General features: G+C 43.6%; 1 protein-coding gene across 8 annotated transcripts in view; it reads right to left on the bottom strand.

Moving 5' to 3' along the window:
• ATG13 (autophagy related 13) overlaps window positions 1–17928 on the bottom strand; it is a 37051-nt gene that overhangs the window by 17340 nt on the left and 1783 nt on the right. For all 8 annotated transcript variants that reach the window (XM_084776698.1, XM_084776695.1, XM_084776692.1 and 5 more), the window contains 3 exons: window positions 4205–4286; window positions 2572–2652; window positions 1862–1981 (listed from right to left, as the gene is read on the bottom strand). In XM_084776698.1, the coding sequence (XP_084632824.1) occupies window positions 1862–1981; window positions 2572–2652; window positions 4205–4273 (270 nt within the window). In that variant the 5' untranslated portion in view covers window positions 4274–4286. The remainder of the gene's footprint in view (window positions 1–1861; window positions 1982–2571; window positions 2653–4204; window positions 4287–17928) is intronic.

Raw genomic sequence — 17928 nt, 5'->3', positions numbered from 1 at the left:
AACATATCACAGGATTTTCCTCCTAAATAAAAAGTAGAGAAGAGGAGAGACAGAGAAAGAAAAGACTGAGAGACTGACTTAATTTTCTCTTGTGGCCAGGCATAGCGGCATGCACCTGTAATCCCAGCACTCGGGAGGCAGAGGCAAGTAGATCTCTGTGACTTTGATACCAACCTGGTCTACAAAGTGAGTCGAAGATAGCCAAGGCTACAAAGAGAAACCCTGTCTCAAAAAATAAAACAACAAAAAATTACACTTGCATGTGAAGCAAGCTTGAGGCAAGTTTGGACTATATGAGACTCTGTCACAAACAAACAGGACCAGAGAGGGAAAAAAACCCCCACATTGACTTCGTATAGAGCCTCAATCAATCTCTCCTCCTCTCTCCTCCCTCCACCTCTCTCGTCTATCTCTCCTCTCTCCTCCCTCCCCCCCTCTTCTCTTGGTCTGTACTCTTTGTAGACTAGGCTGGCCTCAAACTCGGAGAACCCCTGCCTCTGCCTCCCCAGTGCTGGGATTAAAGGCATGCGCCACCACTCCTGGCCAGCCTCAATCTCTTTAAACGAATTTTTACAATGAAAACGGCTGGATTAGAAAATATCTTGGTTTTGGTTCATCGTTTGTCCCTTTATTTGTATTTGCTTATTTGTTTAGTGTGAGGATGAAACCACAGCACACATACGGAGGTCAGGGTACCATATGGTACCTGGTGTTGGTTCTCTACTGCTATACGGGATACAGGGAACAAACTCAGGTGAGCAGACTTGGTGACGAGCACCTCACCCCTGACCCATACCACCAACCCTAGGCTCTGCTTCTGAGACAGTCTCTCATGTGCACTTCGGGTGCATATATTAAAATTGGAACAAGAGATTCTCATTATGCAAGATACTAGCCAAAAACCTTTCAATCCTCCTGCGTCAATTTCCCAAGTGCTGCTACTGGGGGCTATGCTACCACATCTAACAAGAATACATGGTTTTAAAAACCTTTCAGGGCTTTGTACATGCTAGCCAAGCTATACTCCTATTCTGCATCTCCAGCCCTAAAACTTTTCCAAACTGCCATTTAGAAAGGCTGATATTTGGGGCTGGAGAGATGGCTCAGAGGTTAAGAGCACTGGCTGCGCTTCCAGAAGTCCTGAGTTCAATTCCCAGCAACCACATGGTGGCTCACAACCATCTAGAATAAGATCTGGTGTCCTCTTCTGGCCTGCAGGCACACATACGGACAGAATACTGTACAAATAAAGTAAATAAAATTTTTTTAAAAAGGCTGACATTTTTCAAGTGATGTAAGAGCCTTTCACTTCACTTCTACAGGCACTATTTTTTCAAGTGATATCACCAGTTTAGGAAAGATCATTACCTTAACTTAAACGTTTTTTAGGTAAACTGGGCGGTGGTGGCACATGCTTTAATCCCAGCACTTGGGAGGCAGAGGCAGGAGGATCTCTGGGTGTTTGAGGCCAGCCTGGTCTATAGAGCGAGTTCCAGGACACCCAGAGCTATTACACAGAGAAACCCTGTTTCAAACCTCCCCCAACAAAACCAAACAAAAAATCTTTTAGGTGATTCCAATAGCCAAACTGTTCCTTTATATATTATTCTGAACAAGTGAGCAAGAAAAGACTAAATGCAAAATTCCTTAGCCTTGTAATATTTCTGCATTATATAAGCATGGGCAACACTTGAGTTTCATCCTGAGCATAACAAAAAATATAAATAAAAATCCCTGATTGAAAAGATGATGAGAAATTCAGAAAGAAAAGGAACATGAATAAAGCTAAAAATGAACTGGAAGCAGAGGATGAGGAGCCTTGCACGCCAGGTAAAACCACCAAGTCCGGCCACGACCCTACCTCAGAGGTCTTGAGTGAGATCTCCACACACATAGATCGCCCCACAGCAGGCAGCTGTCCCGACAGGGCCTTCTTTGCTTCATGTGTGACTTCTGGGATGTCTTTGATTGCTAAATTGAACTAGAAACCAAGAGAGATTTCTGTGTGAAGCCCTCTCAAGGAGCATTATAGGAAATAGAGCAGAGCATGCAAGCTTTAGTATTAAGAGCATTAAGCTCTTCTTCCTTCCCTATGGGTAGCAGTTTGCACCAAAACCCCAAGTCTCAGGCTGAAAGGGTTACTTATCTACTACAAAGGCTAGCTACCAAAATATTGTTTTATCTCCTAAGTACTAAATTTTACCATCTGTTAAACAGAAAGCCATGGTCCAAATAAAAAGGAGACTAATTTTATATACAATGTACATACTTTCTTTCTTCTTTTTTTGTTCTTTGAGACAGGGTTTCTCTGTGTAGCCTTGGCTATTCTGGACTCACTTTGTAGACCAGGCTGGCCTCGAACTCACAGTGACCCGCCTGTCTCTGCCTCCCAAGTGCTGGGATTACAGGCGTGCGCCACCACGCCCGGCTGCACATACTTTCTATACGAGTTAGTCAAGTGACTTAGCAACTCCTTAAGTGTATGCCTTACATGGCAGTAGGCATGTTATAGTTACTCCTTTTGACAAACAATGTAGTGTACACACCCATTAACAAAGAATAAGAATTTACCCAATCTGAACCCGTTGGGGAAGAAGATGAACGGGTACAAATCTTTTCACCAAGTCGCGCCTGGACAATCACTTGGACAGTCTGAAAACAAAACACAAAATAAGAAATGGCTTGAGGTTCGAGCTTGAGCACTGGCCCCCACCCAAAAAAAGTTAGCTTTTTATGGGTTTAAAATTCTGCCAAAGCAGGGTTAAAATGAGGCTAGCTAATTCTACTAAACCCTGACTTTACTCCAGGGAAGTACAGAAACATAAGAGTGGACAGAAAGACAGTGCACACAAGAGAAGCACTCCTGAGGACTCTGTCAGCCATACAAGGACCAGGTTTCGCCTGTGCTCCAGAGTGAGCTCACATTGCAGAAGGAATGCTGCACGTGTTAGCCATGATGTTCATAAATACTCCCTGACAGAGATGTGGGTCAGAGCAGACTAAAGCAAGACTGCACAATTATCTATCCCATTCTGCTCATGTGGCTTGTCTTCTAGATAATTTTACCATCAGAACTGATAGCATGGCTTGAATAGTAATTGTTGCAAGAAAGGAGTGATACAGGTACAAGTGACTTTTAGATTCAGAAAAAAAAAGCAATATTCAAATTACAGCTGGAATTTTCCACTTACTAAGAAGAGAAAAATAAATAAAAATTGGTGGGATGGTTAATTCTAATTGTAATTTTGATCGCTTTAGAAATTTAATAGTAGCCAGGCATGGTGGCACACGACTTTAATCTCAGCACTTGGGAGGGAGAGGCGGACATATCTTTGAGTTTGAAGTCAGCCTAGGAAAAAGAAGCTGCAGCAATGACATCAAGAGAGCTGGAGTCAGTTCCCAGCACCCAGAACAAGCCAGACATGCTACAAATGCCTAGAACTCTAGCTCTGAGGGACTCAATGCCCTCTTCAACGTAAGTATACACACACACACACACACACACACACACACACACACACACACACACGTAAAAAGGGAAAAATGAGTGGGGAGCAGTGTTCATACATGTAACCCTAACACTTGGAAGGCTGAGTTCAGGGGAGTACCCCTGGTTTGAGGCCTGCCTGGCTTACAGAGAGAAATCTTATCTCAAAGCCAAGAGTCAGTCAGATAAGCATTGGGATTTCCTTTTCTCTGCTTCCTGATCCAACATGATGTGAACACGCAGCCTCCAGCCTCCATGATGGACTACATCCTTTGAACTATGAGACAAACAAATCCTTCTTCCCTCAAGTTGCTTCAAGAATTTGGTCACAGCAATGAGAAATGCCAGGCATTTTAGTGTTATCCAAAGCTATGAGAAAGATGCCCAGAGGCTGCCCACTGCAGTTCAGTCTTCCTTCCCACCCCAAGGGAATAAATACACTGTGCCAATAACCTGGCATAACACTTTGACATTTCTACAGTCTTACAAAAAAAAATTTTTTTTTGAACAAGTAGCTGTGGAAAATTGGAAGCTACTTTTTCGTTACATCCCCCATTCCACTCCCACACTTCACAGTTTGGTTTACAACAGACAAAAGTATCCCTGAAAACGGGCAAGCGGCAAGCTGTTATGCTATGTTTCTAAGGGCGGCTCTCTAAGAGAGAAGTATGGATAATATTTCTAGCTGTTCCCAGCTCAAGAGAATGGACATATTACCTTGAGGGCAAAAAACTTAATAAACTTGTCCAGGTCCTTTCTGTCCTGGGAACTGAGATCAGTTTCCATTGCCTATTGGAACCTGTAACAGAATACAAGAGCAGCGATGACAAATGTGACTAATCTGTTTAAAAACAGATCACTACGTCAGAGCACAGACGGGAGCCTACTAGCTGTACGATGGTCATGTGGGAGTGGGAGAAGAAATTTCTTTCAGTTAAAAATACCAAAGTAGAAAACATTAAAATACTACCTCTTGTGGAAAACGACCCCACACAAACAGCCGTATCTAGGAACCTATGACATATATGAGGTCGATTTAACTCATCTGAAGTTCTGAATTTGGTGTGGGGGGTACACATGTGCCAGAACACGTGTACAGGTCAGTGTTGGTCCCACCCTCTTACTGCTTTGTTGTTTACTGCTATGCATACCAGGCTGGCTGGCCTGTGGGCTTCTGGAGACTTCTGGGATTAAAGGCATGCGCCACCATGCCCAGCTTGAGACTTCCATCATGCCATTGGAGCCCTAGGCTAGAGCACATGACTACGCCTGGCTTTATGTGGGACTCAAACTCACGTCCTCAAACTTACACAATGAGCACGTCACCCACTGGGCCACCATCCTAGCCAGTTTGTGAAACTTTAAGCCTTAAATAGAATTTATCTAATCTTTGTTGTTGTTGTTTTGAGATAGGGTCTCTCTGTGTTAGCCTTGGCTATCCTGGACTCACCAGGATGGCCTCAAACGCACAGCGATCCACCTGCCTCTAACTCCCCAGTGCTGAGATTAAAGGCGTGCACCACCACACTTGTCTATCTAATCTTAATGAGAAACTTTGCTAACACAAATGAGTTTATCTACATTACTTCTGAAGATCACCAATCAATCTTTTTAAGGCTCCAGACCTGTTTTGAGAAACTGGTAACTTGAAAAGCTCTCATCAGAATAACTCATATGGGAACACTTAAAGCTCAAGGAAGATCACATTTCCAAAGTGCACCGGTGCCTACCTTCCCTCATCCATCCTAGGGTAAATGGGTATAAACTGGTTTACAATGACCAGATAAAGATGGGGACGGTGGTGAACACCTAGAATTGCAGCATTCAGGGAGGCAGAGGCAGGAGGATCTCTGTGAGTTTGAAAGACAGCCTGGTCTACAAAATGAGTCCAGGACAGGCAAGGATACAAAGAAACCCTGTCTCAGAAAAATAGAAAGAAAAGAAGGAAGGAAGGAAGGAAGGAAGGAAGGAAGGAAGGAAGGAAGGAAGGATGGAAAGAAGGAGCAGATAATAAGGAAAACATTTAGGAAAATAAGAGCATGAACACCATGTTAGCAACAGAGAGTAAAGATGTCTGGAAATATGAAGTACCCATTTTTCTTTTTTTCTTTTCTGAGATGGTGTTTCTCTGTGCAACCCTGGCTGTGCTGGAACTCACTCTGTAGACCAGGCTGTCCTGCTATTCAGAGATCTGCCTGCCTTTGCCTCCAGAGTGCTGGGATTAAAGGAGCGTGCCACTACCACCTGGTGCGAAGTATTCATTTTTCAAAGGGACTGAATGAACAGGGAAGTAACTAAAACAGCTGATGAGCAGACTACAGTGGAGTTCACACCTATTGTGCTACAGACATAGACCCTCCAAGCCCTGGGGAGCAGCACCTCATCTAAAAGATAAGTTTACTGACTGGTGAAACCTAGAGCAGTTCTGCAGAGTAAGAAGCAATGAAACCAGTTAGGCCCTTGGCAAGAATCTAAGCTTGTGGTCAAAGCTGAAGATCCAGCACAGACATGACGGGGAGAGCAGGAGGGCGGGAAACACTTGAGAAAGAGAACTGACCAGAGGCTGACTGTAGAAAGACATGTTGCTGTGCCAGGGCTTACATGTGGGCAACTGAAAAGCAAGCTTAGTAGGATTTAATTAGACTCCATTTTGCAACAGTGATTCTCAACCTTCCTAATGCTGTAACTCTCTAATCCAGTTCCTCATGTGTGGCAACCCCCAAACATTAAATTATTTTTGTTGCTACTTCAAGCTATAATTTTGCTAATGTTATGAATCACAGTATAAACATATGATATGTACAATGCTCTCAGGTGACCCCTGTGACAAGCCAGTTTGAGAACCATTGTTTTACACCATACAAGGACGCCAAAGGAAAAATTGGTTTTAAGGAAAGGGGTAAACAAAGGAAAGCATTCAAACAGGAAACAAATTTTATTGAAAATTATACTGATATAACTTACATGTAGTGAAATGCACAAATGTTTTGATATGTATTATAGAATCACAATCCAATCAAGTTATAAAAATTGCTGGACGTAGTGGTACATGCCTTTAATCCCAGCACTAGGGAGGCAGAGGCAGACAGATCTGTAAATTCAAGGTCAACCTAGTCTACAAAGCGAGTCCAGGACAGCCAGTGCTATATAGAAAAACCCTGTCTCAAAAAACAAAAAAACTAAGTTATAAAACCTATCTGACATATTCCAGAAGACCCAGTAAACTAAATTACCAAAAGACAACCATTACTCTGATTTTATAATCATAAAGAAATCTCTATATTGCTGCATGCAGCAGTGGTTTATAATTTTTTATTAATATGTAGTATTTAATTTCATGAATATACCACAATTTCTAAAATAAATTGTACTGAGCTGGGAGTATAGATCAGAGGTAGATGATGTACCCAATATGGTAGAGATCCTAAATTCTCAGCAACAAAACCAAAAAGTAAATAGATAAAAATCTTCTGTTATAGATTTATTATTACATTTACTTGTTTATACGTGTGTGTGTGTGTGTGTGTGTGTGTGTGTGTGTGTGTGTGTGTACGTCTAAGTACACGGCCGACTTGTGGAAATCAGTTCTCTCCTTCCACACTGTGGATCCTCAGATATAACTCAAATTATTACACTTGGGGTAAGTGTCTTTACCTGCTGAACCACGTTAATAGTCCTTATGTTTTTTGTTTTGTGTTGTTTTTTAGACAGTGTCTGAAGCTGAAGCCCAAGATCCTGCCTCAGTCTCTGGAGTAGTGGAATTATACATGTGTCATTACATTCAGCTTTGTTTTCTGGTTTTTATATTGTATTAATTCATTCATTTGTTTGTTTTAGAGACAAGGTTTCACAACAGAGTCCTGACTGGCTGGGAATTTGATATGTAGACTAGACTGGCCTTGAATTCCCAGAAATCTTCCTGCTCTGTCTCCCAAATGCTAGGTTTCTATGCTTTCTTTGGGCATACCACTTCCAGGAGTTGTTTTCCAGAAGCTATACATATCTATATATGCATATTTTTATGAGCCAATTGTCCATTTCTTGTGTTTGAAGTTTTTTCTCTGACGACACCTCTGGCCAGAGTCTCTGCCTTAGTCCTTAACCACTACACAAGTGAGACTGACCCTGTACTAGGATTCTCCTCCTGGTCAGTTTTGGAGAGGCCTACCTAGTCCCCTAGTTTATTTTATTTTATTTTTTAGATTGATTGATTGATTGATTGATTATGTATACATTCTGCCTGTATGTGTGCTTGCCCTCTAGAAGAGGGCATCAGATCGCATTATAATGGTTGTGAGCCACCATGTGGTTTCTGGGAATTGAACTCAGGACCTTTGGAAAAGCAGACAGTGCTCTTAACCTCGGAACCATTTCTCCAGCCCCATCCCCTAGTTTCTTGTCATCCAACCTTTACTAGGCTGATTTGGTGCTCAGTACAAATGCCCTCCACCAACTTAACACAGGCTCATCATCACAACTGGATACAAATACACGGAGATAGGCTTATCTAAGGTTTTGGCAGGTTCTCAAATCTAGGTGCCAGGCCTTCATGGATGAGAAAAATCTTCAACATTTCTTGTAAAGCCATGTAGTGTAGTCCCAGAGATCCACAGGTCTCTGCTTCAGCAGCACTATGACTGTAAGGCTGTGCCCTATGCCCAACTATAATTATGCAGGTTCTGGGGATAGGAATAGGACCTCAAGCACTTGAACAACTGAGCCATCTCTCTAGCCCTAGAAAAATGGTCATTTTTAATAACCTCTCTGGGAGAGAAAATGGAGCTATTGAATACAAGACAGGAAGAGGACGTTTTGCTTTCTGAGGCTTGCTTCTGAAGCCTCGTGCCTAACAATACTCTAGTAATTCAGAGACTAACATGGCTTATAAGAGCAACCATCCACAGATCTACAGAGATAGCTCGACAGTTAAGAACACTTGCTGGACAGGAGTTTGGATCCCGGTGCCCAAGTCAGCTGACAGATGGCTGTATCTCTCTGGCTCCAAATGATAAGAAGGCCCCTTCTGTCCTCCATGGGTGCCCGCACCAGACACATGCACATTCATGTAGATTAAAAACAAAACACCCACCCGGTGTGGCGGCGCACACCTGTAATCCTAGCACTGGGGAGAGAGAGGCAGGAGGATCGATGTTAGAGGCAGGCCTTGTAAACAAAGTAAAATCCAGGACAGCCAAGGCTATTACACAGAAAAACTCTGTCTCGAGAGAAAAACAAAAAAACAAAAAAACCACAACACTCCAGAATCCAGATAAATGTTGGATGGGTGTGGCAGCCCATCTATAATCCTAGTACTTGGGACCCAGAACAAGCTGGCTAGTTGGACTAGCCAAATCAATGGGCTCTGAGTTCAAATTATAGACGCCACCTTGATATATAAAAAAGAACAAAACAAACAAAATCCGATCTTGGTGGTACATGCTTTTAATCCCAGAATTCAGGAAGCAGAAGCAGGAGGATCTCTGTGAATTCAAAGTTAGCCTGGTCCACTTAGAGAGATCTAGGACTGTCAGGGCTCTGTCTCAAAAGCAAACAAAACTAAGCAAGCTGTGGCACAAACCTTTAATCTCAGTGCTGGTCTACGGAGCTGAGCTCCAGGATAGCCAGAGCTGTCTGGAAACCCTGTATCAAAATTCAAACCAAACTACCAAACAAAAACACCGTAAACTGTGTACTGTGTGTTTGTATTTGCATGATATATATAATATATACATATATGTGTGTGATGTGTGATGTGTGTGTATATATATATGTATATATCATACAAATACTCAAAGAAACTGTTAGACCTAAAAATTGAGTTCATTAAAAAATTCAGGATGAGCCAGGCGTGGTGGCTCACGCCTTTAATCCCAGCACTCGGGAGGCAGAGGCAGGTGGATCGCTGTGAGTTCAAGGCCAGCCTGGTCTGCACAGCGGGTCAGGACAGCCAAGACTACACAGAGAAACCCTGGCTCAGGAAAAAAAAAAAAAGGCGTGTGCCATCACGCCCTGCCCTCCACAAACTCTTGGAAATCTAGGGGTGGTAGTGTCCATCCATAATCCCAGGCAGCAGAGATGGAAGAATCCCTGGAAACCAAAGGGCCAACCAGCCTGAAGAATGCAGCAGTGATCAAGAGAGCCTGTCTCAAACAAGGTGGAAATTAAAGACTGACACACACAGTTGTTTTTTGACCTTCCCTCATGTGCCAATCCTACGCACCCACACACAGAATAAACAGACAAAAATAAGAAGATCCACAACTCAACTCCCCCTGCCCTGAACCTTTATGGTCAGTTACTAAACGCTGTTGTGGAAAATCTATTTGCCGGGGCTTCTTTTTCACAGCTATCTCAGTAATGCAGCCTGTATTTCTTGTCTGGAATCAACCACTTGGCTTGTCACTTTGCCTCTCCAAGCTCAGGCTGTAAAGCTCAGGCACACAACTGGGACTAATTATAGTAAAGCATTGTCATTGCACTGATATGACCCAGGAGTTTTGGCGACCTCTTCAGGGTGACTTCCAGTTATCCCCATGCAATGCCAGCAGAGACAATGGGTGGGGTGATTCTCAAAAGGTAATGGGTCTCGCTGGCACCTTTAGGACAGGGCTTAGTCACTTGGAGGTGGCAAGCAGTGACCCTGTGTCAAGTCCAGGATGGGATAATACACATGCTAGGAAACTAGTTCTACTAGTTTGGTCAAGGTTTTCAGGACAGTATCAGCAATAAGGGATGATTACTATAACAATTCCAACTTGCTGAGAAACAAAACAGCTAAGTATAAGTGATGAATACACTGCCTTTCCTAAAATGAGGAAACAAAGCCATTAGCAGACAGTTAACACCAATCACTCCACTATAAACTTCACATGCTCCTTCCTGTAATAGGGCCCTTGTTTTGATAGGAGGGGGTTCTGGTTGAGCAGGGACCCTGTCATCCTGGTATGTGCAGTCACCTGGTCTTGCTCCTTCCCAAACCCGCTTTGCAACTCTGAGTCTCTTAAGATGGAGCTCTGAGGTGGCCCTACTATTGTCTTAAAATGATTGGCCTTTGAACAACTCTGATTCCGCCCTACCAATTCCTGTCACTTGCCCTCGTAGTCTACAGCCACACAACACTCATGGAGCCTGATTCCAATTCCCTTCGCTTGAACATCAGTCTTTGATATTTAATTCTGGAAATACTAAACACAGAGGCAAATGGGTTGGAATTCTGCCCTGGAAAGCTGAGGCAGGAAGATCTGGGGCTCCAGGATAGCCTGGCTTAAAACAAACAAGCCACAATAACATCAGACATAGCCCAGAGTTTCCTTCCTTACAATGTACAGTTCCAATTATGATTTCTGTGGACCATGAAGACTAGTTACTGTTCATGTTTTACCTGCATGTGTATCTGTACACTACCTGTGTGCAGGGCCCACAGAAGCCAGATGGAGGCATCAGATCCCCTGGAACTGGAGTTACAAATGGTTGTGAAGACCTGATGGAGTGAAATTATGTTGTTGGCCCCTGCCCTGATGGGCGGCAGGCCTTTAATCTCAGGACTGGAAAGGCAAAGGCAGGTGCATCTCTGTGACCTCTAGGCCAACACAGTGGATTGCAAGCCAGCCAGAGCCAAAGAGTAAGACCCGGTCTCAAAAACAAAACAAAACAAAAGACAGTGAGGAGTGTTAAAGGCAGAAACATACATGGACAAGAAGGACAGGCAGAGGTAACACACAAAAGTTCTAGAAAATGTCAGGTGGTGGTGGCACACACATTTAATCCCAGCACTTTGAGAGGCAGATGCAGGCAAATGGCTGTGAGTTCGAGGCCAGCCTGGTCTACAAAGCCAGCCCAGGACAGCCAAGACTACTCAGAGAAACCCTGTCTTGAAAAACAAAAAAATCCCCAAGATTTATTTATGAGTAGAACTGTGTTTGCCTGCATGTATGTATGGGTACCACATGTATGCCTGGGTACCACATGTATGCCTGGGTACCACATGTATGTATGGGTACCACATGTATGCCTGGGTACCACATGTATGCCTGGGTACCACATGTATGCCTAGGTACTACATGTATGCCTGGTGTCTACAGAGATCAGATAAAGAGGATTAGAGTCTCTGGAACTGCAGTTACAGATGTTTGAGAGTTACCACATGGGTGCTGGGAACCAAACATGGTTCTCTGCATAAGCAGCAAGTGTTCTTTTTCTATTTTATTTTGGTAAAGTGTATATGACATAAGATGTTTTTCTCAGGCCGGGCGTGGTGGCCCACGCCTTTAATCCCAGCATTTGGGAGGCAGAGGCAGGCGGATTGCTGTGAGTTCAAGGCCAGCCTGGTCTACAAAGCGAGCCCAGGACAGCCAAGGCTACACAGAGAAACCCTGTCTCGAAAAACCAAAAATAAATGTGTTTTTCTTGGGGCTGAGAAAATAATTCAGTGGCTAATAGTACTTGCTGTGCAAACAGAGGACTTGAATTTGGATCCACACCACTCCTATAAAATCAATATGTAGTCATGTGAGCTTTATAATCCAGAATTGTGGGGATGAAGGAGTATAAAATAGGAGACTCGCCAGGCGTGGTGGTGCACGCCCTTAACCCCAGCACTCGGGAGGCAGAGGCAGGGGATCTCTGAGTTCGAGGCCAGCCTGGGCTACAAAGCGAGTCCAGGACAGCCAGGACTACAAAAGAAACCCTGTCTCAAAAATCCAAAAAGAAAGAAAAGAACAAGAGAATCAATGGGCTTACTGGTGGCCAGCCTAGGGCCAGCTCTAGGTTTAGTTAATGTGTCTGAAGGACAGAAGGAAATGTCCTACCCTGACTTTGCACACAGACACTAGCACAGCATATCGCCTTCGAGCCTCACCCCATGTATCACTTTAGACCAGACAAGGTTATTCACATCTGTAATCCCAATAAAATATTGTCATAAAAAGAAAACAAACGAAGCTGGGCTTGGTGGCACACCCTTTAATCCCAGCACTCGGGAGGCAGAGGCAGGTGGATCGCTGTGAGTTCGAGGCCAGCCTGGTCTACAAAGTGAGTCCAGGATGGCCAAGGCTACACAGAGAAACCCTGTCTCGAAAAAAAAAAAAAGCCAAACCTGATGTGGTGGTGAACTGGCTTGTGATCACAGCATGTGGGAGGTAGAGACAGGAGGACCTCAGGTTGAAAGTCACTGTTGGCTAAATAGTGCATCTGATACTAGGCTGGGCTACAGTGAGATCCTATCTCAGAAACAAACATCTTGGGGGGTTAGGGGTATACAGCATATGGCAAGGCCTTGACTTTGGTCCCCAGCACCACAAAAACAAAACAAAATGCAAATATGACCTTGGTAGGGTATTCTATCCTTACTACCTACCACATTGAATAGTTCAATGGCATTAAAAACACCCATAATATATTACTATTCCAAACTGTTTTCAACTTATAAATCTAAAACTGTGTAGACATTAAGCCATAGTCTCCCATTCCAAAATTCTTTCAGCCCCTGGTAATTACCAAGGGCCAAGACTTTGGGTATTCTAAATATCACAGAATCAATATTTTAAAGGAGAATGATATAGGATTTATCTGCTGTGACTAGCATAATGTCCTAAAAGTTTGTTTATAAGACAGTATTGCTCCAGTTTCCTGTTGCTATGACAAATATGACCAAAAGCCATTAGGAGTGGCCTTCATGATGAGTAACTTCAGATCCCAGCAAGCAATCTCTGTGATTTAGAAGCCACCCTGGGCTACACAGAGTTTCAGCATAGCCAGAGCTATATGCAAAGACTCTGTCTCAAAAACCAAAAAATGGCCAGGCGCAGTGGCGCACGCCTTTAATCCTAGCACTCAGGAGGCAGAGGCAGGTGGATCAATGTGAGTTCAGTGCCAGCCTGGTCTACAAAGTGAGTCCAGGACAGTCATGGCTACACAGAAAAACCCTGTCTCAAGAAGCAAAAGGGGGGTATTTTATGTCATACTTCCAGTCCAACATTGTGGAACTTGAAGCTGGAACGTGAAGTTCTGATTGCTTGTACAGTAACTGCCTCTGGCCAGGGAACCCATAGGTACTACAGGAACCATGGGAGATACTGTTTGCTAGCTAACGCACATACAAGATCGGGCTTAGCTTTTTCTTTTCTATTTTTTCCAGACAGAGTTTCTCTGTGTAACCTTGGCTGCCCTGGACATACTTTGTAGACCAGGGTGGCCTCAAACTCAAAGGGATCTGCTTACCTCTGCCTCCTGAGCACTGAGACTAAAGGCGCGCTTAGCTTTCTTTTTTAAAGATTTATTTATTATGTATACAGTGCTCTGCCTGCATGTACACCTGCAGAACAGAAGAGGGCACCAGATCTCATTATAGATGGTTGTGAGGAACCATGTGGTTGCTGGGAACTGAACTCAGCAGCCAGTGATCTTAACCTCTGAGCCATCTCTCCAGCCCACACTGGACTTTTTTTTGTTGTTAGCTTTCTTGTTGGTTTTTTTGGCTTTCCAAGACACAATTTCTCTGTGTAGCCTTGACTGTCCTGTACTCACTCTGTAGACCAAACTGGCCTTGAACTCACAGAGATCTACCTGCCTCTCGAGTGCTGGGATTACAGGCATGCGCCACCACGCTCAGTTTGTTGTTAGCTTTCTTTTTCTTTTTTCTGAGACAGGGTTTCTCTGTGTATCCCGGGCTGTCCTAGACTCACTCTGTAGACCAGGCTGGCCTCGAACTCACAGCGATCCACCTGCCTCTGCCTCCCAAGTGCAGTGAGTTTTTGGGGTTTTGTTGTTTTGTTTTGTTTTTCAAGACAAGTTTTCTGTGTAGCCTTGACTATCCTGGACTCACTTTGTAGACCAGGCTGGCCTCGAACTCACAGCGATCCACCTGCCTCTGCCTCCCAAGTGCTGGGATTAAAGGCGTGCGCCACCACACCCAGCTTGTTGTTAGCTTTCTTATACAGCCCAGAGTTATCTGACTAGAGATAGTGCTGTCCACAGACCTCCAATGTCATTTAGTAAGCAAAACAATCTGATAGCACAGGAATCTGAAAAAGATAACCACTCAGCTGAGACTCCTCTTCCAGGTGATTCTAGGCCATGTCAAATTAACAATATTAACTAGGCCAGCATATTTCATAATTTTCTTCTGGAAGATGAAATAAAACTGCTTATGAATATTTTTCTTATCCACTTGCCCTCTGATGTACTTGCCTGAATTGGTTCTATGTTTTAGTTCTCTCTGATTAGCAATGCTGCTACAAAACATAGGAGTCAAAGTTCCTAAGTATACACTCAGGAGTGAAGTTGCCAGACCATATAACTCTAATTTTTTTTCTTTCTTTTGGTTTTTCCAGAGTTTTTATGTGCAGCACTGGCCGTGGCTGGCCTTGAACCCAGAGATGGCTTCATGTACCACCACTGCCTGGCTCTACATTTCATTTCTTAAAGAACTGTATGACTGTACATTGCCATTAACTTTTCATAGGCTTCATTTTCAACATCTGCCCTTTTGTTTATTGTGTATCCCTTCTGTTTCAGTTTACTTCCAGGGTTGCCAGGGACTGAGGGTGGACAGTTGAGGATGACCTTCAACTCCAGATCTTACCAACATCTTCTTTTACCTAAATATGGGGTTACAGGCCTTTAGACCTCACCCAGATTTGTTTTGTGTGCATGAGTGTTTTGCCTGTACACTATATGCATTCTGAACTCTTTGTGTTGTTGTTGTTGTTTGTTTTTTGAGCCTTGGCTGTCCTGGACTCACTTTGTAGAGCAGGCTGGCCTTGAACTCACAGAGATCCGCCTGCCTCTGCCTCCCTGAGTGCGGGGATTAAAGGGGTGCACCACCACACCTGGTACATTGTGAACTCATAAGGAAGGTATTGGAGGCCCTGAAACTGGAATTAGAGTAAGCTGTCTTGTGGAATCAAGCCTGGGTTTCCTGGAAGAGCAGTCAGTGCTTTTAACTACTGAGCCATCTCCAGCCACCATACGTTTTTTCTCCAAGAAGATTTGTTTTTTCGGGAATTGTCTTACTATATTGCTGAAGCTGGCTTAAAATTTGTAGTTACCAGCCTTTCAAGTGCTGGGATTACATTTGTTTTGTTTTAACACTTAAGCTAATATAGAGTAAAGAATATGTGGTGTTTGTCTCCAGAACCTGTCATTGAGCTTGAAACGCCTTAGAAAGTTTGAAATGCCTTTTTCTTTTTTGGTTATTTTGAGACAGGATTTCTGTGTAGTCCTGTCATCTTGGAACTCTGCAAACCAGGCTGACCTTGAATGCAGATGTCTATCTGTCTCTGGAGTGCTAAGATTAAAGGTGTGCTCCACTCCCCCAACCCCCTGGTGAAATGTCTTGTTTTTCAAATAAAGCTAGGTTTATACTAATGAGCACCTTAGGGTGGGGCCCTACTTGGCGTCAGGCTAGGGTTGGTAGCCAGAGACCAAGTATCTACCTACTGGAAAGCTGAATTCTACTCTTATAAGAGAGGGTGGTTACGAGAATAAGTTCCTTTAAAACTTTTTTTTTTCAAGACAGGGATTCTCTGTGTGATAGCCCTGGCTGTCTAGCCTGACCTGGAACTCATACAGGTCAGCCTGGCTCTGCCTCCCGAGTGCTGGGATTAAAGGTGTGTGCCATAAAAACTTAAAAAAAAATTTTTTTTGGTGTTTTGAGACAGGGTTCTCTGTGTAGCCTTGGCTGTCCTGGATTGCTTTGTAGACCAGGCTGGCCTCGAACTCACAGCGATCCGCCTGCCTCTGCCTCCCGAGTGCTGAGATTAAAGGCGTGTGCCACCGCGCCTGGCCCACTTAAAAAAATTTTTAATTACACTCATTGGTTCATCTCTGGGTGAAAGATTTCTGTGGGGTGCGTCAGAGGATAATTTGTGGAAATAAGTTTCTTATCCCAGGATCAAACTCAGACCATCAGGCTTGGCACCAAGCAAGTACCAGCCAGCCACAAAAACTCCTTTTTGTTGTTGTTGTTGTTGTTTTGTTTTTTGAGACAAGATCCTCTGTTTATCCCTAGGTGTCCTGGACTCGCTGTGTAGACCAAGCTGGCCTCGAACTGATAGAGATCCACCTGCCTCTGCCTCCCAAGTGCTAGGATTAAAGATGTGCGCCACCACACCTGGCCTCATGAAAACTCTTTAATCAGATTTGATAACTTTTAAGTTATTCAACACCAATGGAAGAAAATGCAGGGAATGGCAACATGGCTCAGCGAGCAATGACACTTGCTGTGCAAATCTACAGACCTTCACTCATACACAAAGTAGGTGCAGGGCTGACTCCACAAAGACGTCCTCTGACTTCCACATACTCACTATGACAGGAGTATACCACCCCCCCCCCAACATGAAACTTTTAAAAGACAAGAAAGCAACAATGGAAAAGAGTGAAAACGTGATATTATAGTAAATCAGAATTTTGGGGCAAGAATGGCTCAATGGGTAAAATGTTTACTATATAAGTACGAGGACCCAACTTCTCATTCCTAGCTCCTGTGTAACGGCCAGGCAATAAGGAAAGGACCCCTAGCGATCACTGGTGGAGAAACACACACTTGTCAGGCTTGGGGAGAAAAAGTAAGCAACAAGCAATAAAATATATGGAACAAAAAATAGAGGAAGAGCAGGGCGTGGTAGCACATGCCTTTAATCCCAGCACTCAAGAGACAGAGGCAGAGGCAGGTGGATCACTGTGAGTTTGAGGCCAGCCTGGTCTACAAAGTGAGTCCAGGACAGTCAAGGCTACACAGAGAAACCCTGTTTCAAAAAACAAAAACAAACAAACCATAAAGAGATTCACCTGCCTCTGCCTTCCTGAGTTCTGGTATTACAGGTGTGTGCCAGTATGCCTGGCTGTAAAAATATATTTAAATCTGCATTTTATTCATATGTATATGAATCAAAAATGGGAAAGCAACATTTTCCAAAACTGTTCTTCTGTTATGACTTCTATTAATTCTTGACTTAGTGATTGACTTTTACTAACAATCAACTGTTCATGGCATTGAGTTGTTTTTCTAAGTAATGGTAATCCACACTCTCAGCCCTTCTCTTGTGACTAAGAAAGTAAGGTACACCAATAGAAGAAATTGCCTGGGCAGTGTATAATGGCCTTCAGAAGATGTTTCTAGTAAATAAATCAGTCTACATGTACTCTACAGGTAAAAGCAGGTAGGTATTTAAAATGAACTTGAAATCATTTTAATGACTCACCAGGCCTTAAAAGATTTCAATTCGGCCTTTAATGTTGGGTATGGTGATGGTTCACATTTATAATTCCAGTATTCGGGATAAGAGGCTCAGGAGTTCAAGGTCACTCTAAACTACATAAAGTGAAAGCCAGCATGGGCTATATAAATAGCAAACCAACAACAGCAGGCTGTTTGGCTGAGCATGGCGAGCATGCCTATAGCCCAGCCCGGTCTACAGAGAGTCCAGGACAGCCAGTGA

The sequence above is a fragment of the Acomys minous genome (genome assembly GCF_964271855.1).
Source record: "Acomys minous genome assembly, chromosome: 3".
NCBI classification, from domain to species: Eukaryota; Metazoa; Chordata; class Mammalia; order Rodentia; family Muridae; genus Acomys; species Acomys minous.
The sequence above is the reverse complement of the archived record's forward strand: the minus strand, read 5'-3'. Positions and strand labels throughout refer to the sequence as shown.